The 27762-nt window shown below is 46.9% G+C and overlaps 2 protein-coding genes across 4 annotated transcripts in view; both read left to right on the top strand.

The window, feature by feature from the left end:
• The window catches only part of coq5 (coenzyme Q5, methyltransferase), a 120227-nt gene that overhangs the window by 40998 nt on the left and 51467 nt on the right, over positions 1-27762 (top strand). The gene's annotated exons all lie outside the window — the stretch shown is intronic.
• nf2a (NF2, moesin-ezrin-radixin like (MERLIN) tumor suppressor a) overlaps positions 1-27762 on the top strand; it is a 66508-nt gene that overhangs the window by 1800 nt on the left and 36946 nt on the right. For all 3 annotated transcript variants that reach the window (XM_079517151.1, XM_079517152.1, XM_079517153.1), the window contains exons 2-11: positions 2718-2843; positions 4363-4485; positions 7950-8033; positions 14105-14173; positions 15265-15347; positions 20667-20742; positions 23448-23582; positions 24266-24340; positions 24974-25087; positions 27528-27650. In XM_079517151.1, the coding sequence (XP_079373277.1) occupies positions 2718-2843; positions 4363-4485; positions 7950-8033; positions 14105-14173; positions 15265-15347; positions 20667-20742; positions 23448-23582; positions 24266-24340; positions 24974-25087; positions 27528-27650 (1008 nt within the window). The remainder of the gene's footprint in view (positions 1-2717; positions 2844-4362; positions 4486-7949; positions 8034-14104; positions 14174-15264; positions 15348-20666; positions 20743-23447; positions 23583-24265; positions 24341-24973; positions 25088-27527; positions 27651-27762) is intronic.

The following is a 27762-nucleotide window of genomic DNA, read 5'->3' as shown; positions in this document are numbered from 1 at the left end:
TCTGGGGGGGGGGGGGGGGGGGGGGGGTGTCCCTGGAACGACATATTTTCAGATGGGGGTTTGGGGCCAATTACATACATTTTTGGGGGTCCTTGACATGAACATGTTTGAGAACCACTGATCTAGAATCATAGGGTTTTGTAGAATCGTCCTCAGGTCTAAATGTGTTAAAGGGGAGGGACCCCACAGAGGATTGCAGTGGGTAATTACACAGGACTGCAGAATGTCAATTGCAGGTTTGCACTTTCTATTTTCTGTGCTGGGATGATAATTTGATCAATTATGTGTTTTGTAAATAGCAATCATTGGGCTCTGACCACCTAGAATAATTTTCATTTAGCGACACATATAGGGCTATATTATCAACCTTGGCCCCAACCAACCATCCTTGTAATTCTGCACAGTGAGCTGATTTGAAAATGGATATCGATTCCATGCATTTGCCTTTCAGTCTTTTCACTTCCTCTTGCTGCGTTTTTCTTCTGCGCGGCAGCCTGAATGTACATTCGTGAAGTCATCATTTGCACCCCTGGTTAGCAAAGACAAAAGATATTTGAATGCATGCTTGCACCTGATAAAGCTCTCCACTGACTGAGGTAGAGCTTTCATGTTGTGGCCCAGCATTGATTGAACCAGACTGGGGATAAATACATTGATCAGTATCAGGTGAGAACAGGTGACTGACTGGCTAGAATTATTTTATCGTCCACGGCCGCAATCCTTCCTCGCACCGACTCACCTACACTGTGGTCAGAAAGCAATCCTTCCTCACACCGACTCACCTACACTGTGGTCAGAAAGCAAGCCTTCCTCACACCGACTCACCTACACTGTGGTCAGAAAGCAATCCTTCCTCGCACCGACTCACCTACACTGTGGTCAGAAAGCAATCCTTCCTCACACCGACTCACCTACACTGGTCAGAAAGCAAGCCTTCCTCACACCGACTCACCTACACTGTGGTCAGAAAGCAATCCTTCCTCACACCGACTCACCTACACTGGTCAGAAAGCAAGCCTTCCTCACACCGACTCACCTACACTGTGGTCAGAAAGCAATCCTTCCTCACACCGACTCACCTACACTGTGGTCAGAAAGCAAGCCTTCCTCACACCGACTCACCTACACTGTGGTCAGAAAGCAAGCCTTCCTCACACCGACTCACCTACACTGGTCAGAAAGCAAGCCTTCCTCACACCGACTCACCTACACTGGTCAGAAAGCAAGCCTTCCTCACACCGACTCACCTACACTGTGGTCAGAAAGCAATCCTTCCTCACACCGACTCACCTACACTGTGGTCAGAAAGCAATCCTTCCTCACACCGACTCACCTACACTGTGGTCAGAAAGCAAGCCTTCCTCACACCGACTCACCTACACTGTGGTCAGAAAGCAATCCTTCCTCACACCGACTCACCTACACTGTGGTCAGAAAGCAAGCCTTCCTCACACCGACTCACCTACACTGTGGTCAGAAAGCAAGCCTTCCTCACACCGACTCACCTACACTGTGGTCAGAAAGCAAGCCTGGTGTGTTCAAGAGCTTGTACTGTAAACTTGCGATCTTTAAAATGTATGTTTTAACACATTTTGGACTGATGTCGAAATTTAAAAAATGTCTTCAAAATCCTGACAGTCAGACAGGACAAAACCTCATGTTTCTGTATCAGTGGTGCTCAATATTTCATGTCAAGGACCCCACATTTTTTATGTAATATGCCTCCGCCCCCCCATCTGAAAATATGTTGTTCCAGGGACCTCCCCAGAAGCAAAGATTTTAGTTAAAATGTTCACTCTGTAATAATATATATTCAAAGATTCAAAGACATTTTCACGATTTTTCAAAAATAGCAGACCTAACCTATTCAGTTCAGTCACTTGGTCTAGCACTTGCCTGTCTGTAGCATCCACTATACTTGTGTTTCAGGTTAAATGGAAGGGAAAAGACCTCTTTGATTTGGTGTGTTTCAGGTTAAATGGAAGGAAAAGACCTCTTTGATTTGGTGTGTTTCAGGTTAAATGGAAGGGAAAAGACCTCTTTGATTTGGTGTGTTTCAGGTTAAATGGAAGGGAAAAGACCTCTTTGATTTGGTGTGTTTCAGGTTAAATGGAAGGGAAAAGACCTCTTTGATTTGGTATGTTTCAGGTTAAATGGAAGGAAAAGACCTCTTTGATTTGGTGTGTTTCAGGTTAAATGGAAGGGGAAAGACCTCTTTGATTTGGTGTGTTTCAGGTTAAATGGAAGGAAAAGACCTCTTTGATTTGGTGTGTTTCAGGTTAAATGGAAGGGAAAAGACCTCTTTGATTTGGTGTGTTTCAGGTTAAATGGAAGGGGAAAGACCTCTTTGATTTGGTGTGTTTCAGGTTAAATGGAAGGGGAAAGACCTCTTTGATTTGGTGTGTTTCAGGTTAAATGGAAGGGGAAAGACCTCTTTGATTTGGTGTGTTTCAGGTTAAATGGAAGGGAAAAGACCTCTTTGATTTGGTGTGTTTCAGGTTAAATGGAAGGGAAAAGACCTCTTTGATTTGGTGTGTTTCAGGTTAAATGGAAGGGAAAAGACCTCTTTGATTTGGTGTGTTTCAGGTTAAATGGAAGGAAAAGACCTCTTTGATTTGGTGTGTTTCAGGTTAAATGGAAGGGGAAAGACCTCTTTGATTTGGTGTGTTTCAGGTTAAATGGAAGGGGAAAGACCTCTTTGATTTGGTGTGTTTCAGGTTAAATGGAAGGGGAAAGACCTCTTTGATTTGGTGTGCCGGACCCTGGGTCTCAGGGAGACGTGGTTCTTTGGCCTCCAGTATGACGTCAAGGATACCGTCGCCTGGCTGAAGATGGACAAGAAGGTAACGTTCTGGTTCTGCACACCAGTGTCCTGCTCACTGACAGCTGGTTCTGGTTCTGCACACCAGTGTCCTGCTCACTGACAGCAAGACGACTGTCTACTGGTGTAGTTACCAGTGTTTTCGTCGACTAAAACTAAGTCGACTACCTTTTTCCACTGACTAAAATTAAGACTAAATATATGGATAATTTCGTCAACAGATTAAAAACTAGACTAAAATGTTAGGAAGGGACTAGTGGACAAGAGATCCAGTATAAGTCATTTTACACTTGTTTGCATGCTGAAAATAGCAGATCTACAAGCTCACAACGCGTCACGCTGCGACGTGTTTGTCCGAGCTTGTAGATCGGTCGTCATTACGACGGCATCAAGGCCCGCCAAAACACATTCAACTGTAGATTTAGTCGACTAAAATCGCATGACATTTATTCAAATAATACTACATTCCAGGTGACTAAAATGTGACAAACTATTCAAGAGACTATGACTAAAACTAAAATAGAAATTTGCTGCCAAAAACAACAATGGTAGTTACCTTGTTATGACACATCTCCAGATATGAATAGTTGCTCCGTTGATAATTCAAAATAGCCTCCCAGTCCCCCTAAAACATTTCATAGCACATAAACACATGCAAACAAAGGAGATTCTGACAATGAATTGCCAATAAAAAATGTCAACTTTCCTGTTGAATTTACGATTTACGAAGATCTGGATTGTTATCAGTGGATCCAGTCGGTTAACCCATTTTGACCTGAGATCAGATTCTAAAAATGTCTTCTACATCCTGACAGTTTTCTGAAAAAGCTATGTTTCTGTGTCAGTCGTTCTTTGATTTTTCAAAAATAGCAGACCTACAAGCTCTATGAGCTTGTAGATCTGCTATTTTTCAATAGCTAAAGCATAACATCAACACCAACAGGGGTTCCCGCCCAAAATGGGTTAATTCAAATAATACATTCAACAGGAAGTAGATTTTTTTTTAATATACAATTATGTACATTTGTCAAAATCCAATACGTTTTTGTGTGGTAAAAGACCAGTTTCAACTTGAAACTTAAAAAAAAGTCAATAGGCTATATTGAATTATCAATTTCTAATCAGCAGAGCAACTATTGAAGATATCTCGTTAATACACATGACATATTGCAAGTTGTAGATCTGTTATTTTTGAACATTCTGCCTATAATGGCATGCCCAACATGGGGAGGCCAGGTTGAAATTCCCTTTTGGTGTTTTAACTAAGCATTATGTTATACTTTAGCTATTGAAAAATAGCGGATCTACAAGCTCATAGCGCGCCACCGAGTGGCGCGCTACGAGCTTGTAGGTCTGCTATTTTTGAAAAATCGTAAAAATGCGGCACAAATCTTTGAATATATATTCTTTCACGTTTTTCTTATTTCGACGTCAGGCCATAACATCATTGACCATTGATAGAGCTAATATAGATGTAAAGACAGAATGCTTCTTCTGCATACAGTACTGTGTCAGTGTTGCTTCTGGAATGATCGTTGCAGGTTCTGGACCAGGAGGTGCCCAAGGAGGAACCCATCACCCTCCACTTCCTGGCCAAGTTCTACCCCGAGAACGCTGAGGACGAGTTGGTGCAAGACATCACGCAACACCTCTTCTTCCTGCAGGTATTGGATAACGTGAAGTTTGCCTGCTGATTTCTTAGCTTAGGCGGCTGTGGCTCAGGAGGTAGAGCAGGTCGTCCAATGATCCATGGGTCGGCGGTTCGAATCCCGGCTCCTCCTGTCTACATGTCGAAGTGTCCTTGGGCAAGATGACACTGAACCCCAAATTGCTCCTGATGTGCTGGTTGGTACCTTGCATGGCTTCCGCCGCCATCGGTGTATGAATGTGTGTGTGAATGGGTGAATGTAATGCACAATCTATGTAAAGGTGTATGAATGTGTGTGTGAATGGGTGAATGTAATGCACAGTCTATGTAAAGGTGTATGAATGTGTGTGTGAATGGGTGAATGTAATGCACAGTCTATGTAAAGGTGTATGAATGTGTGTGTGAATGGGTGAATGTAATAAAGGATAAAGGTGCTATATAAATGCACCATTTACCATTTTTACCATTTACAGTACACAGCCAGCCGGCAAATGAGTCAACATACACTGACAGTGGTGTGTGCGTGCGTGTGTGTGTGTGTGTGTGTGTGTGTGTGTGTGTGTGTGTGTGTGTGTGTGTGTGTGTGTGTGTGTGTGTGTGTGTGTGTGTGTGTGTGTGTGTGTGTGTGTGTGTGTGTGTGTGTGTGTGTGTGTGTGTGTGTGTGTGTGTGTGTGTGTGTGTGTGTGTGTGTGTGTGTGTGTGTGCCGCAACAAGCGGTGAAGAATACCAACTAGCCGTGCCCCGTGTCGCCCGTCTCCTCATTAGTCTGCTCTCATTAATCAATTTAGGCCTGGGAACGATTCTACAAATGTCTTCTAAATCCAGACAGTTTTCTATGTCAGCGGATCTCAAACTATTTCATGTCAAGGACCCCTAGAATTATCTGTATTTGTCCACCGACCCCCATCTGAAAATTATGAAGTTAAAAAAAAGATTTTAGTTAAAAACGTTTGCTCTGAAAGAATATATTCAAACATTTGGGCCACATTTTCACGATTTTTCAAAAATAGCAGATCTACAAGCTCGTAGCGCGCCACTCGGTGGCGCGCTATGAGCTTGTAGATCTGCTATTTTTCAATAGCTAAGCTAAAGTATAACATAATGCTAAGTTAAAACACCAAAAAGGGTTCCCGCCCAAAATGGGTTAACTCCTGTAATGTCCTCCCCTCAGATAGTGTCACTGGCGTGACAGCTGGATTAGCGCTTATCAGGAATGATCACGCAACCCTGCTGACACACACTAACACACACACACACCCCTCACGTGCACACACACACATGCACACGTGCACACGCGCACACACACACACACGCACACGAAGACACACACACACGCACACCCTCTCCATCACCTCAGGCCTGCGGTCTTGACAGCAATGGAGTCTCATTTGTAAAGCAGATTGGAAGCCTCAGCCTCTCGTCGCGTCCTGCAATTGGGGGCCTGTCAGCTCAGTCTCTCCACGCCCCTTGTTAGTTCACAGCGAGAGGCTGCTGCGCAACTGTCTTTTTGCAGGCGATACGGCTCCAATAAGGCACCTCTAAAGGCCCCCGGCGCACATTCACATCGTCGTCTTCAGTATTTTTTATGTATTGTTTCTCACATTTTTTCAATCTCACGATTTTGTAACCCATTTTTTTCCACCCAGTGCCAATTGCCTAAGCTGTCTTGTACTTGTAACGGAGTAGTTTGACATTGCATATTGATACTTTTTCTTAAATAATAAATGTGAGTATGTTTGTCCACCACTGCTGACATCTGACGTTTTCAGCGTGTCAGGGCTTTGACTTGTTACGGCTGGAGCGCTCTTTCCACAGGGCTCTCTGAATCTCTTGTGCAAAAGACACGGCCTCCATCCTTCAAGACTGAATCAGCTTGAAGGATGGAGGCCCTGGCTGAGGAGGAATAGCAGTTTAGTTTAGTCTGAAGGGAGGGCGGAAAGCACTGCTTCACTCTGGGCATTTCTAGGGCATTTCTAGGGCATTTCTAGGGCATTTCTAGGGCATCGAGGCGTCGTCTGCCTGGTCATTTTTCTCCGTGGACCACCGAGCAGCCTTCTCGCAGTCGTTAACGCATGTTCAGATGAAAAGCTACTTGGCACCGGACCGGACACCACAGTTCTTAGTGGGGTGGGGTAGCTAATTAATAGGTCTCTAGTAAAACAAAAAAACACTTTTCATATTATATATTATTTCACTAATCTGCACTGTACATCAAGTGGAATAATTGGTCAAAGTTAAAAACTTCTGTATATGTGTCGTTCTTTAAAGCAGAACTCAGCCCCCCAAGAGGAGAAGAGAATTCAGCCTGTCACACGGCATAGCATCTCACACAGAAAGTTGTACTGTTGGCTTCCTCCACAAATCAGCCTAGTTTCCGAAGAGATTCCAGTTGTATTTTTCATTTCAGTTAGGCTGCAGTTAGATTACCCAATACCCCAAAAATCGACCTGAAGCAAATCCTTCAATATTGCAAGATTCACTTTGGATTTGGAGCTCTCCCAACGGGACCCTGTACAGACTATGGGCTCCATTTTCGTCACCGCTAAAGCCCTTATCCCTAAACTTCTTTGCCTTTTTTACTATTTTGAAAAACATTTTTGAATAGTTCAACTATCCAATCTACATTGACACGTTGTGAGCTTGTAGACTGGCCATTTAAACTATTCAAAAATATTTTGCAAAATAGTAAAAAAAAAAAAGGCAAAGAAGTTTAGGGATAAGGGGTTTAGTGGGGTTTTACTCTAACACAGTGGTTTTCAACCCTTTTCATATCAAGGCCCATTATTTATGGGTGTTTGAGCCACGGACCACCATTTGATGAAATTTAGCCTCTCAGACCCAAAACTAAAAAATATTTTGTTGTCGTCTGGATAGTATTTTGACCACAATTCCATGTGGTACCATAGGTGAGATGATCAAAATGACAATTATTTTACATGCTATAATTGTGTAGACTTCTTGTAAATCAAGTAGCCTAATGCAGGTATTTAACAATAATTTAACTCTTGAGAGCATAAAATGAAGGGTCCATTTGGTTTCATTTTACGCTCTCAAGAGTCAAGAGTTAAATATGTAATCAGGGTCCATTTGGTTACCAACTTTCCATCATTTAGCTGCATGGGGACCACCTGGAACCCCGTCAAGGACCACTGGTTGAAAACCCACTGCTCTAACAGATGGCAAAGAGCCAATACTCCTGTGTCGTCCACATGAGGAGAGGGACTCTGTAAAAGTCTGGTTGTCAGAGAGAGGCATAGCTTTACTGTTCCTTCCTTACTCTGTCCCCCCCGCCCCCCCCCCCCCCCCCACCCCCCAACTCCCTCCAGGTCAAGAGGAAGATCCTAGAGGAAGAGATCCACTGTTCCTAACTCTGTCCCCCCCCCGTCCCCCCACCCCAACTCCCTCCAGGTCAAGAGGAAGATCCTAGAGGAAGAGATCCACTGTTCCTAACTCTGTCCCCCCCACCCCAACTCCCTCCAGGTCAAGAGGAAGATCCTAGAGGAAGAGATCCACTGTCCACCTGAGGCCTCCGTGCTGCTGGCCTCGTATGCCGTCCATGCCAAGGTCAGTGAACCTCAACCCCACATCCATCCAAACAACACACTCTTCAAAACGCTACAGCTATTCGTTCTCCTCGTAGGTGTTCACAGTTCTGCACAGGAAGCTTTCGTCTCTTTGCCATTCACACGTTCACCTCCTTAAAATATATTTTAGAATTTCCATTTGGCTAATTTGGTTTTCTGCTGCAGGACTTTTTTAAACGACTACATACGCAAACCGGAAGAGTGTGTGTGTGTGTGTGTGTGTGTGTGTGTGTGTGTGTGTGTGTGTGTGTGTGTGTGTGTGTGTGTGTGTGTGTGTGTGTGTGTGTGTGTGTGTGTGTGTGTGTGTGTGTGTGTGTGTGTGTGTGTGTGTGTGTGTGTGTGTGTGTGTGTGTGTGTGTGTGTGTGTGTGTGTGTGTGTGTGCAACCTTGAGCCGGCTGCCAGTCTCCCGCTGCTCAATCCCATTGTATTATTATAATTAAAGCCTCTACTGAGTCTACTCTATCCATACATTAACCACTTAAGCTCTATATACTTTCTTGTGTGACAAATAATGAAAATAGTGTGTGTGACGATGTGGAAAAATGCCTGTTTGAAAGGGGTTAGAATCTGCACTCACCTATAACTCACCCACTCACCTATAACTCACCCACTCACCTATAACTCACCCACTCACCTATAACTCACCCACTCACCTATAACTCACCCACTCACCTATAACTCACCCACTCACCTATAACTCACCCACTCACCTATAACTCACCCACTCACCTATAACTCACCCACTCACCTATAACTCACCCACTCACCTATAACTCACCCACCCACCTATAACCCTAACCCTAACCCACTCACCTATAACTCCCTGCTCTTTCTTTTTGTTTGGTGCAAAACGTATGGCAAGGAAACCCCCTCCTTCTAACACTGCCTCCTGTAGCCTCCCTGTGAAATACCCAAGAAAACCCCCTCCTCCTAATACTGCCTCCTGTAGCCTCCCTGTGAAATACCCAAAACCCCTTCCTCCTAATACTGCCTCCTGTAGCCTCCCTGTGAAATACCCAAGAAAACCCCCTCCTCCTAACCGCCTCCTGTAGCCTCCCTATGAAACCCCCTCCTCCTAATACTGCCTCCTGTAGCCTCCCTGTGAAAACCCCCTCCTCCTAATACTGCCTCCTGTAGCCTCCCTTTGAAATACCCAAGAAAACCCCCTCCTTCTAATACTGCCTCCTGTAGCCTCCCTGTGAAAACCCCCTCCTCCTAATACTGCCTCCTGTAGCCTCCCTGTGAAAACCCCCTCCTCCTAATACTGCCTCCTGTAGCCTCCCTATGAAACCCCCTCCTCCTAATACTGCCTCCTGTAGCCTCCCTGTGAAATACCCAAAACCCCCTCCTCCTATATACTGCCTCCTGTAGCCTCCCTGTGAAATACCCAAAACCCCCTCCTCCTATATACTGCCTCCTGTAGCCTCCCTGTGAAATACCCAAGAAAACCCCCTCCTCCTAATACTGCCTCCTGTAGCCTCCCTGTGAAATACCCAAAACCCCCTCCTCCTAACACTGCCTCCTGTAGCCTCCCTGTGAAATACCCCAAACCCCCTCCTCCTAATACTGCCTCCTGTAGCCTCCCTGTGAAATACCCAAAACCCCCTCCTCCTAATACTGCCTCCTGTAGCCTCCCTGTGAAATACCCAAGAAAACCCCCTCCTCCTAATACTGCCTCCTGTAGCCTCCCTGTGAAAACCCCCTCCTTCTAATACTGCCTCCTGTAGCCTCCCTGTGAAACCCCCTCCTCCTAATACTGCCTCCTGTAGCCTCCCTGTGAAAACCCCCTCCTCCTAACCGCCTCCTGTAGCCTCCCTATGAAACCCCCTCCTCCTAATACTGCCTCCTGTAGCCTCCCTGTGAAATACCCAAGAAAACCCCCTCCTCCTAATACTGCCTCCTGTAGCCTCCCTGTGAAAACCCCCTCCTCCTAATACTGCCTCCTGTAGCCTCCCTTTGAAATACCCAAGAAAACCCCCTCCTCCTAATACTGCCTCCTGTAGCCTCCCTGTGAAACCCCCTCCTCCTAATACAGCCTCCTGTAGCCTCCCTATGAAACCCCCTCCTCCTAATACTGCCTCCTGTAGCCTCCCTATGAAACCCCCTCCTCCTAATACTGCCTCCTGTAGCCTCCCTGTGAAATACCCATGGAAATGCAGGGCCGAGCTTGGAATGGATGCAGCTTTTCTTGACAGGCAATTGGGCTCCTCTACTGAAACCTTGAGTTCTACCTCAAAGCCTTGGCAGAGTGCCTGCTGAGACCTGCCTCGCCTCTAAACCAATTTAGACTGTTGTAAAGGGTGAAAGAGACTGTAGGTTAAAGAGAAAAAAAATCAAATTAGTCTGGAATTACTGCGCTGCGCTGTCAGCAGCTTTGCTTTAAAAAAGTCCACAAGTCCAGTATCAGTTTCCATCTAATCAGTCTTCCACTGATCAGAGCCTGCAGGATTGAATGGGTCTAACGGGGGAAAGGCAGCTAGTCCTTTTTTTTATTTTTTATTTTTATTTTTTATAATTTTTATCCCACGATTTTGCAATCCATTTTTTTCACCCAGTGTCAATTATCTAATGTAATCCTGGGCGCTACGCTTCCTCTGCCAACCTGGGGGGGCAGCGGACAGACCTCATGCTTCCTTCTATGCATGAGGAGTCCAAGCTGCTTCTTTTCATCCCGACGTAGCGTGTGGAGGGAACACGTTATTCCGACCAGTTCCTTTCCCTTCGTTGCCGATCGGCAGGTAGTTCTTTGACAGCGCGGCTGACGGAGAGGTCTCCAACCGTCTCTTACACCAGGGGTTCTCAACGTTTTTGGCCGGGGACCCCCGGAAATGCTTTGGCAATGTCTCGGGACCCCCGCCCCGCCCCCTCCCGACCCCCAATATAAATTGACTGCTACAATAACCTTAAACCATTTTGGGCGGGAACCCCTTTTGATGTTTTAAGCATTGTTATAATTTAGCTATTGAAAAATAGCAGATCTACAAGCTCGTAGCGCGCCACCGAGTGGCGCGCTACGCGCTTGTAGGTCTGCTATTTTTGAAAAATCGTGAAAAATAAAATAAAAATAAAATCTTTTTTTTTTTTTTTAATAATTTGGGGACCCCCTAAAATAATTTGGCGACCCCCCGAGGGGTCGCGACCCACGGGTTGAGAACCCCTGTCTTACACCAGTGGTTCCCAAACTTCTTCACGTCTAGGACCCCCAAATTGACACTAATTAGCCCGCGGACCCCCCATTACAAAATATATATGCCAAGGACCCCCATTAGAGAACATTTTTTACGGCCCTAGCAGTGACTCAATCATTTTAATTTCAAGGACCGTAGGTTTGACATGCATTAGTCTACGGACCCCCATTTAATGGCATTTTTATATCTGGGACCCCCGATTTATATTGTAAAATCAATGTTTATAACGGGTCCGTTATGTTCCATTTGTACACTCTCAGAGTTACAGACCCATAAGGGTGCATTTGGTTCCTAACTATCATTTAGCTGGGGGACCCCATGGAACTCCCTCAAGGAACCTTTGGGGGTCCCCGGAGCCACTTTGGGAACCACAGTCTTACCCCATCTTGTTTTTTCTTGCACGTGTGGGGGACATGTAATCAGTGGTGTCATGCTCGTAGAACGCAGTACCACGGCGTGGTACCAAAAAAAATGCGATGTGCACGTGGAGGAACGGAACGGTGCACGTGCATGCACGCCAAAACGCGTCCCCCGGGCCTAGATTCAACCTTGCGTCACCAGAGTAACCAGACTTTCCCAGACGCACCAAGTACCCAATGATCTATTTACTTGCGGTGGGCACACCCGCGTTTCACACCGTGTCAAGTACCGTGCCCAAATCAAATGGCTACTACTTTGCATAACAACAGGTTTAACTGTGTACCTGAGCGCACGTTCTCATACACGGTAAAGCAACACAGCAGTATGGCTGCAGTAGGCTAGTGCTGCCCGCAACAAGAATGCCTCCTCCATCAAAGAAGAGATTCATCCAAAGCAAACCTTTTAGTTTGCGACTGCAGGCAGCGCAGTAAAGACGTTTGGCTGATTGTTTTACATCTACTTTTGTGTTTGTGTGTCTAAAACTTCGGGTTATGACTCGAGCGGTCACGCCCACCGGTTTTATACCTGAGGGTTGGGACCGGCGACACCGCTCTGAGTGACAGCTCCACGAACCAATAAATTAGCTCGTGAGTTTATGTTTTGTTCTGTGCTCCAGCGCCACCAAGTGGCTCGGACCCATATGACTCTCTTCGAGAGAGGCACTTAAGACAACTCTCATACACTATAAACAATATAGGATAAGGCTATCTAGCAGCTGTTCTGTGCGCGTGCCATGCGCACGTGTAGCCTATGTAGGCGCGTGCGTGTGCACATGACGTCATTAAAATGCCGTGGTACTGGAAAAAAAAAATCACCATTACACCACTGCATGTAATGATAATGGTTTGAGGTTGAAAAGGTAGGGGGGCAATGGGGGGCGAAGGGTAATGGATGGTGAATGTTCCTTTCCTTGTGTCAATATTGTTTGTACAGCGGGCAGACTGTAACCAGTCGGTAAATCAGCCAGGAATTCCAGTGACAGTGGCCCCCATATGTGAGCACAGTGACATAAGATTGGTAGAGTATGTAATGCAAACTAAAGGAAGCAGCATGACAGAACCAGTCCTCTCTGTACAGTAGTACTGCACAGAGTTATGAATACACTCATATTTTGACAGCCTTATATATAAATCACACCTGTGTGAAGTGAGCTTATACATTTATTATAGTTACTGTATTGTAGTGTACTGTGCTCTCTACCATACTTTGATTATTTTTGAAAATCTTTGAAACATCCAGACCCCCAGGAACGCGGCCAGCGTGCCGGCCCTGTTGCGGCACACCGCCCCGCATGCGAAACGGTCGAGAAATGAGGGGGTCCCCTGGAACATCCAGACCCCCAGGAACGCGCCCTGGGGGCCGGGCCGGTACTCTATTGTAGTGTACTGTGCTCTGTACCGTACTTTGATTATTTTTTGGAAATAAAACGTAGAGAAATGACAGTTACCGTGTGGGGTCCCCGGAACATCCCAGGCCCACAGGAACGAGCCCAGGGGGCCGGCCCGGTTCCGGCAAGCCTTCCCACGTCCGAAATTACAGTTACCGTGATGCAGCTTTTCGTGCTCGGACAGACAGACACGTACAGACACATACTAAGGGACACACATTGCTCCGTAATGGAGCGGAGGCACCGCTCAAAAAAGTCTTGTCTAAATTACAGTAATGGTCCATTTTATCCAGCATAACCATAGTTATTTTTCACCATTCAAAGTAATGTACCGACTGTGCAGATAGAGTCTATGCACATGCATTGCATGGTGAGACACAATCCACAAGTGAACTACAAACCCCAGCTCATTCAGCCGGGGACCACCTGGAACCCCCTCAAGGACCACTGGTGGTCCCCGGACCACTGGCTGAAAACCACTGGCCAACATGTCATCTGATGCGCAACTCCTAGAAGAAGATGCAGAGGCCAGCCTATATGTGACTAAATTTGACTGAGGGACTGCCATTGGATTTTTTTGAATTTTCGTTTTTTCATGTCATATGAAAGCAGGGAATCATAGCTTCAAATTGACATATTGGTTGTTCAGTTTGACCCACCAGTTGTGGAGATATGGCTTATAGAGTTATGTCTTGCAGAAAACAGCGAGTTGAGAAAACAGGCTTGAAAGGTTCACTTCTGTGGTCTCTAACATTACACCTAGCTACATGTTTAAGCATTTATTTCATATTTACATGTCGATTTCAGCTCTGACACTTATTTCAGACATGCTCTAGTATGTGAAGAGTCTGTCTGTGCTATAAACTCATTTTGGAAAAAAATAAATAAAAAAAGTTTTTCTCCTCCTCCTGGTGAAAAGCTGTAATTTGCGCGATGGCAGTCTCTCAGTCAAATCTGGTCACATATAACTGTGCCAGTATTTAGTTGTGGATGATGGTAATTTGTTTTCTCGATGACTTCCTAATGTGTGTTTTGGCTCTCGTGTCTTCTTCCAGTACGGGGACTACGATCCCAACCTTCACAAGCCTGGATTTCTGGCTCAGGAAGAGCTGCTGCCCAAGAGGGTGAGTGGCGTGTCATTAGGCTGCTGCCCAAGAGGGTGAGTGGTGTGTCATTAGGCTGCTGCCCAAGAGGGTGAGTGGCGTGTCATTAGGCTGCTGCCCAAGAGGGTGAGTGGCGTGTCATTAGGCTGCTGCCCAAGAGGGTGAGTGGTGTGTCGTTTCTTATCATCCCTGCCTCAGGCTACACCTGTCAGGCTACACCTGTCAGGCTACACCTGTCGTTATTCTGGGATGGCCCGGGAATGCCTTGGTTGTCGCCAACAGTTTCATGTTTATTTTACACCTGTCGTTATTCTGGGATGGCCCGGGTTTATGGGGGGAATGCCTTGGTTGTAGCCAACAGTTTCATATTTATTTTATACCTGGATGCCAACATTTGATAAGGTTTATTAAAAAAATGTCTTCTAAATCCTGGCAGTTTTCTGAAATACTCATGTTTCTATATCAGTGGTGCTCAAGATTTCAAGTCAAGGACCCCAAAAGTTATATATGTATTTGGCCACCGACCCCCATTTGAAAATATGTTGTTCCATGGACCTCCCAGAGCAAAAAAATTGAGTTAAAAGCGTTTGCTCTGAAAGAATATATATTCAAAGATGTGCGCCACATTTTCATGATTTTTCAAAAATAGCAGACCTACAAGCTCGTAGCGCGGCTCTCGGTGCCGCGCTACGAGCTTGTAGATATGCTATTTTTCAATAGCTAAAGTGTAACATAATGCTTACAACACCAAAAGGGATTCCCGCCCAGAATGGGTTAACCGTTTCCCTGCGGTGATTAAACAATCGTGTTCCAGATCCCCCTGCCTGGTTTTCACGAAACCTTTGAAGAGCCACTGCACCGACTTGATCGCTGCTTGTCATGAAAATACGCTTTTGGCTTGTCGTAGTAGTGTTGAGAAATGTTCCAAAGTGGCGATCACAACAACAGGCGTTTGGAACCTCCGCTCCGCCGTTGTTTAGGACAAAGTATCACACCATTTGGATTCATGAAAAGAAACGATGATGTCGGCGCGGTCGTTCTTTACATAGATTCATAGTCAGAATATTTGTGTGTATCTTATGTCTGTGTGTGTGTTGACCTCTTCCTTTCAGGTGATTAACTTGTACCAGATGACTGCGGAGATGTGGGAGGAGAGGATCACGGCATGCTACGCCGAGCACAGGGGTCGAAGCAGGTACCTAGAAAACACCGGGGTCTAAGCAGGTACCTAGAAAACACAGGGGTCGAAGCAGGTACCTAGAAAACACAGGGGTCGAAGCAGGTACCTAGAAAACACAGGGGTCGAAGCAGGTACCTAGAAAACACATGGGTCTAAGCAGGTACCTAGAAAACACAGGGGTCAAAGCAGGTACCTAGAAAACACAGGGGTCAAAGCAGGTACCTAGAAAACACATGGGTCTAAGCAGGTACCTAGAAAACACAGGGGTCGAAGCAGGTACCTAGAAAACACAGGGGTCGAAGCATGTACCTAGAAAACACAGGGGTCTAAGCAGGTACCTAGAAAACACAGGGGTCGAAGCAGGTACCTAGAAAACACAGGGGTCAAAGCAGGTACCTAGAAAACACAGGGGTCAAAGCAGGTACCTAGAAAACACAGGGGTCGAAGCAGGTACCTAGAAAACACATGGGTCTAAGCAGGTACCTAGAAAACACAGGGGTCGAAGCAGGTACCTAGAAAACATGCTACGCCGAGCACAGGGGTCGAAGCAGGTACCTAGAAAACACAGGGGTCGAAGCAGGTACCTAGAAAACACAGGGGTCTAAGCAGGTACCTAGAAAACACAGGGGTCTAAGCAGGTACCTAGAAAACACAGGGGTCGAAGCAGGTACCTAGAAAACACAGGGGTCTAAGCAGGTACCTAGAAAACACAGGGGTCTAAGCAGGTACCTAGAAAACACAGGGGTCGAAGCAGGTACCTATAAAACATGCTATGCCATGCACAGGGGCCGAAGCAGGTACCTAGAAAACACAGGGGTCGAAGCAGGTACCTAGAAAACACAGGGGTCGAAGCAGGTACCTAGAAAACATGCTACGCTGAGCACAGGGGTTGAAGCACGTACCTAGAAAACACAGGGGTCGAAGCAGGTACCTGTAAAACATGCTACGGCGAGCACAGGGGTCGAAGCAGGTACCTAGAAAACAAATTAAATGAGCATCCATTCACTTGAATCCAGACAGAGCCCTGCACTTGTCAGAGAAGTGATCAAAGAATCGCAAATATGTAGTTTCAGGGGCAACGGAGTGTGGTTGAGTTGCGCACAAGCCTTGACGGGGGGGGGGGGGGGGGGGGGGGGAACTGTACACAGCACCCCCAAACAAATGACATTCCGTGGTTCAAGTTGTTTTCATCATCTTTTATTTGTGTTGACGTTTTCAGGCTAGCTGTGTGACTGTGACACCTCTCCTCTTTCTGGGTAATCTTATCTGACTGCCAGAAACACCATGCGAGTGTTTTCCCTCAGCTCTGGGACTCTGGTACATTTGCACTGCTTCACAGCAGAGTTGCCATAGTTTTTGACATATTCGTTTCAGTTTGGTGTTTGATTTCAGTAGGATTGACTAGTTCTAGTTTTTATTTAGTTTTAGTATACGTTTTTTTTATTTTTCAGGAATTCACTGATTTACAGCAGTGGTTCCCAAAGTGGGGTCCGGGGACCCCCAGGGGTCCTTGAGGGAGTTCCAGGGGGTCCCCCAGCTAAATGATAGTTAAGAACCAAATGGACCCTTATGGGTCTGTAACTCAGAGAGTGTACAAATGGAAACAAATAGATAGATAGATAGATAGATAGATAGATAGAATACTTTATTGGCAGTTTAAGAAAATTACAGAAAACGACATCATTTAAAAAAACGCCAAATGGACTTAGACACAAAAAAGCCTTTGCTTGTTTCCATTGTGGTCCACTTTGTAACATGAAACTATACACAAACATACTGTACATACAAAACAACCATGGAACATATAATAAATAATCCTTATATATATAAGGCTGGGAGCTATATACATAGGACAAGAGGTACCCTGAGAGAATAGTCCAGAGCATGGGATATGGGCTATCCAGGGTCGGAAACTAACTATGACCAGTTAGTGTGTAGATGGAGCCATGATTTCAGGTCTTTCCTAAATCTTGCAATAGAATTTAGGGATTTCAGGGCTGGAGGGAGTGCATTCCACAGAGTAGTGGCTGCGTAGTAAAAAGCATCTTGAAGGATCTTGAAGACCAGACACAATGAGAGCTGAGATACTCTCTCCTCCACTCTTAGCCATTCCAGGCTACTAAAGTGGGCAGAGGTAAGATGAGACCTGGGGTTCAATTTTAGTAGTAACCTCACAAGCTTGTTTTGGGAGGTCTGCAGCTTTGTTTTCAATAGCTTGGAGATACCTCTGTACCATGAAGTACAAGCATAGTCAAAGTGGCACTGGATTAGGGCACCGGCCAAGGTCCTCATAGCACTGCTGTTGACATAAGGGGATATCCTGCCCAAGAAACGAGTTCTCTGGTTGACCTTTGAGATCACTTTCATTGCCATTTTTTCACCCGTGAGTTTGTTATCTAGTATACAACCCAAGTAAGTGACCTCTTCCCTATTTGTGACCACACTGTCACCCACTCTAACTGTGAAGCCCGGGGACTTGTTGAGGTTATGACTTGAACCAAACAGAATAGACTCAGTTTTCCCAAGGTGCAGTGACAATTTGTTGTCAAAGACAGATGCTACCGAGCTCTGTGCTGAGTACTCTCTCGACCTGCGACTTATCTTTGTCCGAGACCAGGAGAGCTGAGTCGTCTGCGAACAAGAACAGATTGCATTTACATGCCGAGTTCATGTCGTTTACATACATTAGAAACAGACCCTAACGGGTCCATTTGGTTCCATTTGTACCCTCTCAGAGTTAAATTAGCATTGATTTTTACAATATAAATTGGGGGTCCCAGAGATAGAAATGCCATTAAATGGGGGTCCGTCGACTAATGCATGTCAAACTGGGGGGTCCTTGCTCACTGCTAGAGCCGTAAAAGTCCTCTCTTATTGGGGTCCCTGGCATATCTTTTCAAATGGGGGTCCGCGGGCTAATTAGTGTCAACTTGGGGGTCATTGACGTGAAATGTTTAGGGAACCACCGATTTATAGAACCTGAAAAGGGTAGTCTGAAAGAATGCATTCCATGGTTCCCGGTCGCTGCTAGCCTGGATCCAGCCCAAAGACCCCGCCCACTCTCTGAGTGGACGGTGTCTCTTGGTCTGGTGTTGCACTGTGAACCTATAATTTCTTCGGTATAAAAATGTATTATCCAATGAGAATCGGTGGTGGGGGTGGGTCTAACGAACAACCAATCAGCGCCGAGTCCCGTTTTCAGCGTCATCACGCAGCGCAACACACAGAGGAAGGAGGGAAAAACAACACCAATGGCTACTGGTTGAGGGAAATTATAATCCCCTCCCCCTTGAAATCACTCAGACAGGAGACAATGTCAGACTGAAGCTTCAAGAAAGCTACAGTCTGATAATCAGGCTAGGTTGCTGCAGCACAGAGTACAAAACACAGATGCTGGCTCTTTCAAAGCAACCAAAGGTATTATGGCACCCCCCATATCTAATCCATTCTGGGCGGGAACCCCTTTTGGTGTTAGCATTGTGTTATGCTTTAGCTATTGAAAAATAGCAGATCTACAAGCTCATAGGGCGCCACCGAGTGGCGCGCTACGAGCTTGTAGGTCTGCTATTTTTGAAAAGTCGAAGAACGACTGACATAGAAACATAGCTTTTTCAGAAAACTGTCAGGATGTAGAAGACATTTTTGGAATCTGATCTCAGGTCAAAATGGGCTAATCCAATATAACACCTTCAATATAACAGCCGGGAGTCGACACTCCACACAGAATCAGAATCAAGCTTTATCGTCACATCACATTACAAGTAAGGTGGGTGAGAAACTTGGTTTGTGCTTCAGACTCACACGACTCTTCTCCCCTCTGGCTCCAAAACTATGGAGTGCAGTTAATCCCACTGCAATCAGAAGAACTGCAGACTCATCGTAGTCTGAAAACTCACCTCTTCAGACTCCGTCTTTAGCCCGTAGCACGTTGCCCTAAACTCGACGACCTTACAGGCGTATGCAAAGGCGCTGCAACGCGTTGTGAGCTTGTAGATCTGCTATTTTCAGCATGCAATCAAGTGTAAAATGACTTATACTGGATCTCTTGTCCACTAGTCCCCTCCTAACATTTTAGTCTAGTTTGTATTTGTTGACAAAATTATCAGTATATTTAGTCATAGTTTTAGTCATCATAGCTTAGTTTTCATTTAGTTTTCCTCAGTGGAAAAAGGTAGTCGACGACCATTTTTTGTCATAGTTTTAGTCGACGAAAACAACACTGGATGCAGAGCCTTTCAAACTTCTGCTGAAGCCCCTCGGGGCTCGCTGTCCCCCCCTCGCTAATGGCCCGTTATGCAGCGTAATGCTCCTCCGTGTTTTTAAACATTGGATAGATTTCGAGCCACCAAGTTTTCTGCCATCAAAATTATGCTAATGTTGTGCTGTTTTTTCCTGGGACGACCCTAAAATGCAAGCTCCCAGCTCTTGACAAGCCAGGCTGCTGTGAGGCTGTGACAGGGAGGGGGGAAGCCAGGCTGCTGTGAGGCTGTGACAGGGAGGGGGGAAGCCAGGCTGCTGTGAGGCTGTGACAGGGAGGGGGGAAGCCAGGCTGCTGTGAGGCTGTGACAGGGAGGGGGGAAGCCAGGCTGCTGTGAGGCTGTGACAGGGAGAGGGGGATGGAGAATGTGTGCATTTTGTTTTCACTGTTGCAGCGTTATGGGTGTATGAGGCTGTAGAATTAAATTAGTCTTATCTCTCATAGTGCATGACCCCTCCTTGTTATGAGAGTTGTGTGTCTGCGTGTGTGTCTGCGTGCGTGCGTGCGCGCGCCCGTGTGTGCGTGCGTGCGTGCGCGCGCGAAAAAGAGAAACTCATAACTAATATCTTTCCCCCCCTTGGATGCCGTGGCGCTTTTATTCATGCCACCACATGACAGATGTCACACTATGAAATAAACTGTGATGCCTCTCCTCTCCTCTCCTCTCCTCTCCTCTCCTCTCCTCTCCTCTCCTCTCCTCTCCTCTCCTCTCCTCTCCTCTCCTCTCCTCTCCTCTCCTCTCCCCTCCCCTCCCCTCCCCTCCTCTCCTCTCCTCTCCTCTCCTCTCCTCTCCTCTCCTCTCCTCTCCTCTCCTCTCCTCTCCCCTCCTCTCCTCTCCTCTCCCCTCCCCTCCCCTCCCCTCCCCTCCCCTCCCCTCCTCTCCTCTCCTCTCCTCTCCCCTCCCCTCCTCTCCTCTCCTCTCCTCTCCTCTCCCCTCCCCTCCCCTCCTCGCTCCACTCCACTCTCCCATCTGCCTGTCTTTGCTCCCCCCCCCCCCCCTCCGCCACCACCCTGTTGCCCCCACCCCTCCTTGCACTCCCATCACCCATCTCTCTTTCATTCTGTCTTCGAACCAGGGATGAAGCCGAGATGGAGTACTTAAAAATAGCCCAGGACCTGGACATGTATGGTGTCAATTACTTTTTCATCAGGGTAAGCTGAGGGTTTCTCCACTGGTATCTGTGCACGCTAAGCCCATATTATACCATAGAGAGGCATGTTCCTTCTGTCACGTAATGGAGATGAAGTCCTGGAATGGTAATCCCACTGTGTTCCGCTCAAAAAGTTCACCCCGGATGAGTGCCTTAATAGAATTCATAACATGATTTGGATCGCCAACATTTACCGAGGCACCTTTCGCGTGATTGGGTAAATATTGAACATCACCCCCTCTGGCCAGTGCGTCACCACCTTGTGTTCTAAAGAGTCACTCAATGGTTGCTCTCTATTAAATGGCGAGTCCGTTTCGGAAGTAGAGTTTGGACTCTTGGGCACGCACGCGTCTTGTGTTCCTCCCTCAAACAGCTGGTCTGCCTCAGCCTAATTCAAACTAATGACCCTTCATTAGTTTGAATTAGTATTGAAAAGTATTGAATTGGTGGCTGCATGGCGCCGGAACCTTCCGTGTGATGTTCATATGAAGTGTAAATGAGTGTCGTCTCACTCTGTTCAACCTGGTATCCCTATTTTGGGCAATTTCAAAAAGAAAAATGAACCTTCCTAAACTGCTGTTTATGTGAACACAATGTTTTAATTGTTTTTATTCTTATTTTTCTTTTAAATATTTCTGCTTGTAGCACTTTGCAGATTTGTTTCAAATGTAAAGTGTTATAAATAAAATGTGTTCTTATTATTATTATTATTATTATTATTACTCCAGGGAATAGAGACGGACAATTTACTGCATCATCAACTTATTTATTAGCACGATGCGTTTGGCCGTGAGCTTCGGGAAGTGTTATGAAGCTCACAGCGAAACTCGTCTATATATAATATGCTATTCTTTGCTATTCATTGTATGACAAATTACTTGGGTGTTAACTAGGCATGTAACGATTCACTCAACTCACGATACGATTCGTATCACGAAATATATATATTTAATTTTTTTTTTTTTTTAATTTTATATCATTTATCTTCCCCCCTGAGATTTTTTATTTAACTACATTGCAAAAAAGTAGCATTACTTTTGACAGTGCAGAAACATAATTGCCTTCCTTGATGAGCATCAACGACCATCATCACCTGGGCACAGTCACAGACACACACAGCTCCCCTCTACAGTCACAGACACACACAGCTCCCCTCTACAGTCACAGACACACACAGCTCCCCTCTACAGTCACAGACACACACAGCTCCCCTCTACAGTCACAGACACACACAGCTCCCCTCTACAGTCACAGACACACACAGCTCCCCTCTACAGTCACAGACACACACACAGCTCCCCTCTACAGTCACAGACACACACAGCTCCCCTCTACAGCCACAGACACACACAGCTCCCCTCTACAGTCACAGACACACACAGCTCCCCTCTACAGTCACAGACACACACAGCTCCCCTCTACAGTCACAGACACACACAGCTCCCTCTATACAGTCACAGACACACACAGCTCCCCTCTACAGTCACAGACACACACAGCTCCCCTCTACAGTCACAGACACACACAGCTCCCCTCTACAGTCACAGACACACACAGCTCCCCTCTACAGTCACAGACACACACAGCTCCCCTCTACAGTCACAGACACACACAGCTCCCCTCTACAGTCACAGACACACACAGCTCCCCTCTACAGTCACAGACACACACAGCTCCCCTCTACAGTCACAGACACACACAGCTCCCCTCTACAGTCACAGACACACACAGCTCCCCTCTACAGTCACACACACACAGCTCCCCTCTACAGTCACAGACACACACAGCTCCCCTCTACAGTCACACACACACAGCTCCCCTCTACAGTCACAGTCACACACAGCTCTCCTCTACAGTCACAGTCACACACAGCTCCCCTCTACAGTCACACACACACAGCTCCCCTCTACAGTCACAGACACACACAGCTCCCCTCTACAGTCACAGTCACACACAGCTCCCCTCTACAGTCACACACACACAGCTCCCCTCTACAGTCACAGACACACACAGCTCCCCTCTACAGTGCTCTACTACTGAAAGTGACTATCATTTCTCTCCAAAAGCACTTGAATATGATGGAATATGACTAAAGCTCACATTTCACATCACACACTAGCCCCGATTTTTTTATTTCAATGAATCGATTCATATCGTCGGGATTAATATCGATATATATCGATATACGATATATCGTTACATGCCTAGTGTTAACCCATTTTGGGTGGGAACCCCTTTTGGTGTTTTAAGCATTATGTTATGCTTTAGCTGTTGAAAAATAGCAGATCTACAAGCTCATAGTGTCGACGTACTAACCGAGTGTCACGCTACGAGCTTGTAGATCTGCTATTTTTGAAAAATCGTGAAAATGGCACAAATCTTTGAATATATATTCTTTCAGAGCTCAAATCTTTGCTTCTGGGAGGTTCCTGGAGGTTCCTGGAACAACATATTTTCAGATTGGAGTCGGGGGCGAAATAGATATAATCTTTGGGGTCCTTGACATGAAATAGTTTGAGCACCACTTACATAGAAACATGGGGTTTAACCCTGTGAGAACCACTTACATAGAAACACTTACATAGAAACACTTACATAGAAACATGGGTTTTTCAGAAAACTGTCATAATTTAGAAGAGATTTGTAGAATCATCCTCAGGTCTAAAAATGTGTTAACCACGGTTTCTTGGGTTGTTGTTTTTGTAGAACAAAAAGGGAACCGACCTCCTCCTGGGCGTGGACGCCCTGGGCCTGCACATCTACGAGCCTGACAACAAGCTGACGCCCAAGTGCTCCTTCCCCTGGAACGAGATCCGCAACATCTCCTACAGCGACAAGGAGGTGAGCGAGCAGAGGATCTGGAGCTCCATAACCGATACCCGAAAGAAATCCGATAAACAAGCTTATTGAGCACCCGTTATCAATAAGCTTTAGGCTTATCAAGCCTGTTATCAAGCATAGCGGCCCATGACGTCATGTTTAAACAAACATATATATATAGGGTTATGGCAAAATCACTATAATGGGTCCATTTAAGATCAGTTATTTAGTTATTAAAACTTTATTAAAAAAAAATATTTTTGTGCATTATTGCACATGGCCAAAATGCATTAGGCCCGCATTCCTTTCAGTTTCATTTTAGGTTGAGAGCGACGCACGCACGCGCGCGCGCGCGCGCACGCACGCACGCACGCACACACGCACGCACTCACAATCAAGACCATTTGCAGCTGGCTGGTGTTAATTACCTGGCTTGCGCTGCAGCAGCTCTTCATTATAGCGCTGGTTAACACAGCCTACTAATTAAATACTACGAGTACACCTTGTGGATTTTACTTTAAATCATAGATATGCAACAGATGACCGAAGTCATAGAAAACTGACATGACACGCTTGGCAACAAGAAGAACGAGATGTACATTGGATATATTCAATTTGGTTTATTTAAAATGTAATATATTTTGTGATTGTGAGCAAACTTGACGGTTCATTCTTCTCGTCTTATCTCCCCACATCATTTCTAGTTTGCCATCAAACCTCTGGACAAGAAAACTAACGTTTTCAAGTTCAACTCAACGAGGCTGAGGGTCAACAAGCTGGTGAGTACCACCACCCACTTTCACAACAAACATGGGTAAAATGTCTCCTTCTACAACGCGGCCACCCAGGCGTGCAATGCCCTGACCCCCCTCCCTCAGAAAATGCAGATCACTTACATCTTTTAACCCATTTAGGCCTGACGTCAATTTAATAGATGTCTTCTAAATCATGACAATTTTCTGAAATACCTCGTGTTTCTATATCAATGGTGCTCAATATTTCATGTCAAGGATCCCAAAAAATATATGTAATTGGCCGCCGACCCCCATCTGAAAATACCGGTATGTAGTTCCAGGGACCCTCCCCAGAAGCAAAGATTTGAGTTAAAAACGTTCGCTCTGGAAGAATATATATTCAAAGATTTGCGCCACATTTTCACGATTAAAAAAAAATAGCAGACCTACAAGCTCATAGCGCGGCACTCTATGTGCGCTATGAGCTATGTGGCCGATACATCGGCCACATCCCTAATTGTGTGTGTGTGTGTGTGTGTGTGTGTGTGTGTGTGTGTGTGTGTGTGTGTGTGTGTGTGTGTGTGTGTGTGTGTGTGTGTGTGTGTGTGTGTGTGTGTGTGTGTGTGTGTGTGTGTGTGTGTGTGTGTGTGTGTGTGTGTGTGTGTGTGTGTCCTTCAGATCCTGCAGCTGTGCATAGGGAACCATGACCTGTTCATGCGGAGGCGGCGTGTCGACTGCCTGGAGGTGCAGCAGATGAAAACACAGGCCCGCGAGGAGAGAGCCAAGAAACAGGTACCCACCACACTTACAGGCCCGCGGGGAGAGAGCCAGGAAACAGGTACCCACCACACTTACAGGCCCGCGGGGAGAGAGCCAGGAAACAGGTACCTGTCAGGTACCTGTCAGGTACCTATACTAACACAGGCCCCCAGTGAGGAGAGGGCCAGGAAACAGGTACCTGTCAGGTACCATACTAACACAGGCCCCCAGTGAGGAGAGGGCCAGGAAACAGGTACCTGTCAGGTACCTGTCAGGTACCTATACTAACACAGGCCCCCAGTGAGGAGAGGGCCAGGAAACAGGTACCTGTCAGGTACCATACTAACACAGGCCCCCAGTGAGGAGAGGGCCAGGAAACAGGTACCTGTCAGGTACCTGTCAGGTACCTATACTAACACAGGCCCCCAGTGAGGAGAGGGCCAGGAAACAGGTACCTGTCAGGTACCATACTAACACAGGCCCCCAGTGAGGAGAGGGCCAGGAAACAGGTACCTGTCAGGTACCTGTCAGGTACCTATACTAACACAGGCCCCCAGTGAGGAGAGGGCCAGGAAACAGGTACCTGTCAGGTACCATACTAACACAGGCCCCCAGTGAGGAGAGGGCCAGGAAACAGGTACCTGTCAGGTACCTGTCAGGTACCTATACTAACACAGGCCCCCAGTGAGGAGAGGGCCAGGAAACAGGTACCTGTCAGGTACCATACTAACACAGGCCCCCAGTGAGGAGAGGGCCAGGAAACAGGTACCTGTCAGGTACCTGTCAGGTACCTATACTAACACAGGCCCCCAGTGAGGAGAGGGCCAGGAAACAGGCACCTGTCAGGTACCCATACTAACACAGGCCCCCAGTGAGGAGAGGGCCAGGAAACAGGCACCTGTCAGGTACCATACTAACACAGGCCCCCAGTGAGGAGAGAGCCAAGAAACAGGCACCTGTCAGGTACCCATACTAACACAGGCCCCCAGTGAGGAGAGGGCCAGGAAACAGGTACCTGTCAGGTACCCATACTAACACAGGCCCCCAGTGAGGAGAGAGCCAGGAAACAGGTACCTGTCAGGTACCCATACTAACACAGGCCCCCAGTGAGGAGAGGGCCAGGAAACAGGTACCTGTCAGGTACCCATACTAACACAGGCCCCCAGTGAGGAGAGAGCCAGGAAACAGGTACCCATACTAACACAGGCCCCCAGTGAGGAGGGGCATCAGGCCCCCAGTGAGGAGGGGCATCAGGCCCCCAGTGAGGAGGGGCATCAGGCCCCCAGTGAGGAGGGGCATCAGTCCAAAATGGGTTTTAAGGATAGCAATGTTGGTCAACTCAAACCACCGTGGTCCCATTTGGGTGATGGAGCAGCAGCACAGCTTCTAGAAGCTGCTGATGGGGATTAGCCATGTTCCTCTGGGAGCAGCAGCACAGCTTCTAGACTCTGCTGATGGGGATTAGCCATGTTCCTCTGGGAGCAGCAGCACAGCTTCTAGACTCTGCTGATGGGGATTAGCCATGTTCCTCTGGGAGCAGCAGCACAGCTTCTAGACTCTGCTGATGGGGATTAGCCATGTTCCTCTGGGAGCAGCAGCACAGCTTCTAGACTCTGCTGATGGGGATTAGCCATGTTCCTCTGGGAGCAGCAGCACAGCTTCTAGACTCTGCTGATGGGGATTAGCCATGTTCCTCTGGGAGCAGCAGCACAGCTTCTAGACTCTGCTGATGGGGATTAGCCATGTTCCTCTTCTAGACTCTGCTGATGGGGATTAGCCATGTTCCTCTGGGAGCAGCAGCACATCTTCTAGACTCTGCTGATGGGGATTAGCCATGTTCCTCTTCTAGACTCTGCTGATGGGGATTAGCCATGTTCCTCTGGGAGCAGCAGCACAGCTTCTAGACTCTGCTGATGGGGATTAGCCATGTTCCTCTGGGAGCAGCAGCACAGCTTCTAGACTCTGCTGATGGGGATTAGCCATGTTCCTCTGGGAGCAGCAGCACAGCTTCTAGACTCTGCTGATGGGGATTAGCCATGTTCCTCTGGGAGCAGCAGCACAGCTTCTAGACTCTGCTGATGGGGATTAGCCATGTTCCTCTTCTAGACTCTGCTGATGGGGATTAGCCATGTTCCTCTGGGAGCAGCAGCACAGCTTCTAGACTCTGCTGATGGGGATTAGCCATGTTCCTCTGGGAGCAGCAGCACAGCTTCTAGACTCTGCTGATGGGGATTAGCCATGTTCCTCTTCTAGACTCTGCTGATGGGGATTAGCCATGTTCCTCTGGGAGCAGCAGCACAGCTTCTAGACTCTGCTGATGGGGATTAGCAATGTTCCTCTTCTAGACTCTGCTGATGGGGATTAGCCATGTTCCTCTCTGCCTTCTGTGTGTTTGCCTCCTTCAATCGCACTCACACACACACTCTCTCGCTCGCTCGCTCGCTCTCTCTCTCTCTCTCTGTGCGTGCTGCAGGTGGAGAGGCAGCGTCTGGAGCGGGAGAAACGTCTGCGGGAGGACGCGGAGAGGGCGAGGGACGAGCTGCAGAGGAGGTTCGTCCTGCTGCAGGACGAGGCCCACATGGCCAACGAGGCCCTGGTGAGACCCCCGCTCTCAGCTTGTAGATCTGCTTTTTTTCAATAGCTAAAGCATAACATAATGCTAACACCAAAAGGGGTTCCCGCCCAAAATGGGTTAAAAGTTGGCCACT

The sequence above is a fragment of the Electrona antarctica genome, assembly GCF_951216825.1.
Source record: "Electrona antarctica genome assembly, chromosome: 12".
In the NCBI taxonomy this organism is placed as follows: Eukaryota; Metazoa; Chordata; class Actinopteri; order Myctophiformes; family Myctophidae; genus Electrona; species Electrona antarctica.
This window is presented reverse-complemented; position numbering and strand designations above follow the sequence as displayed.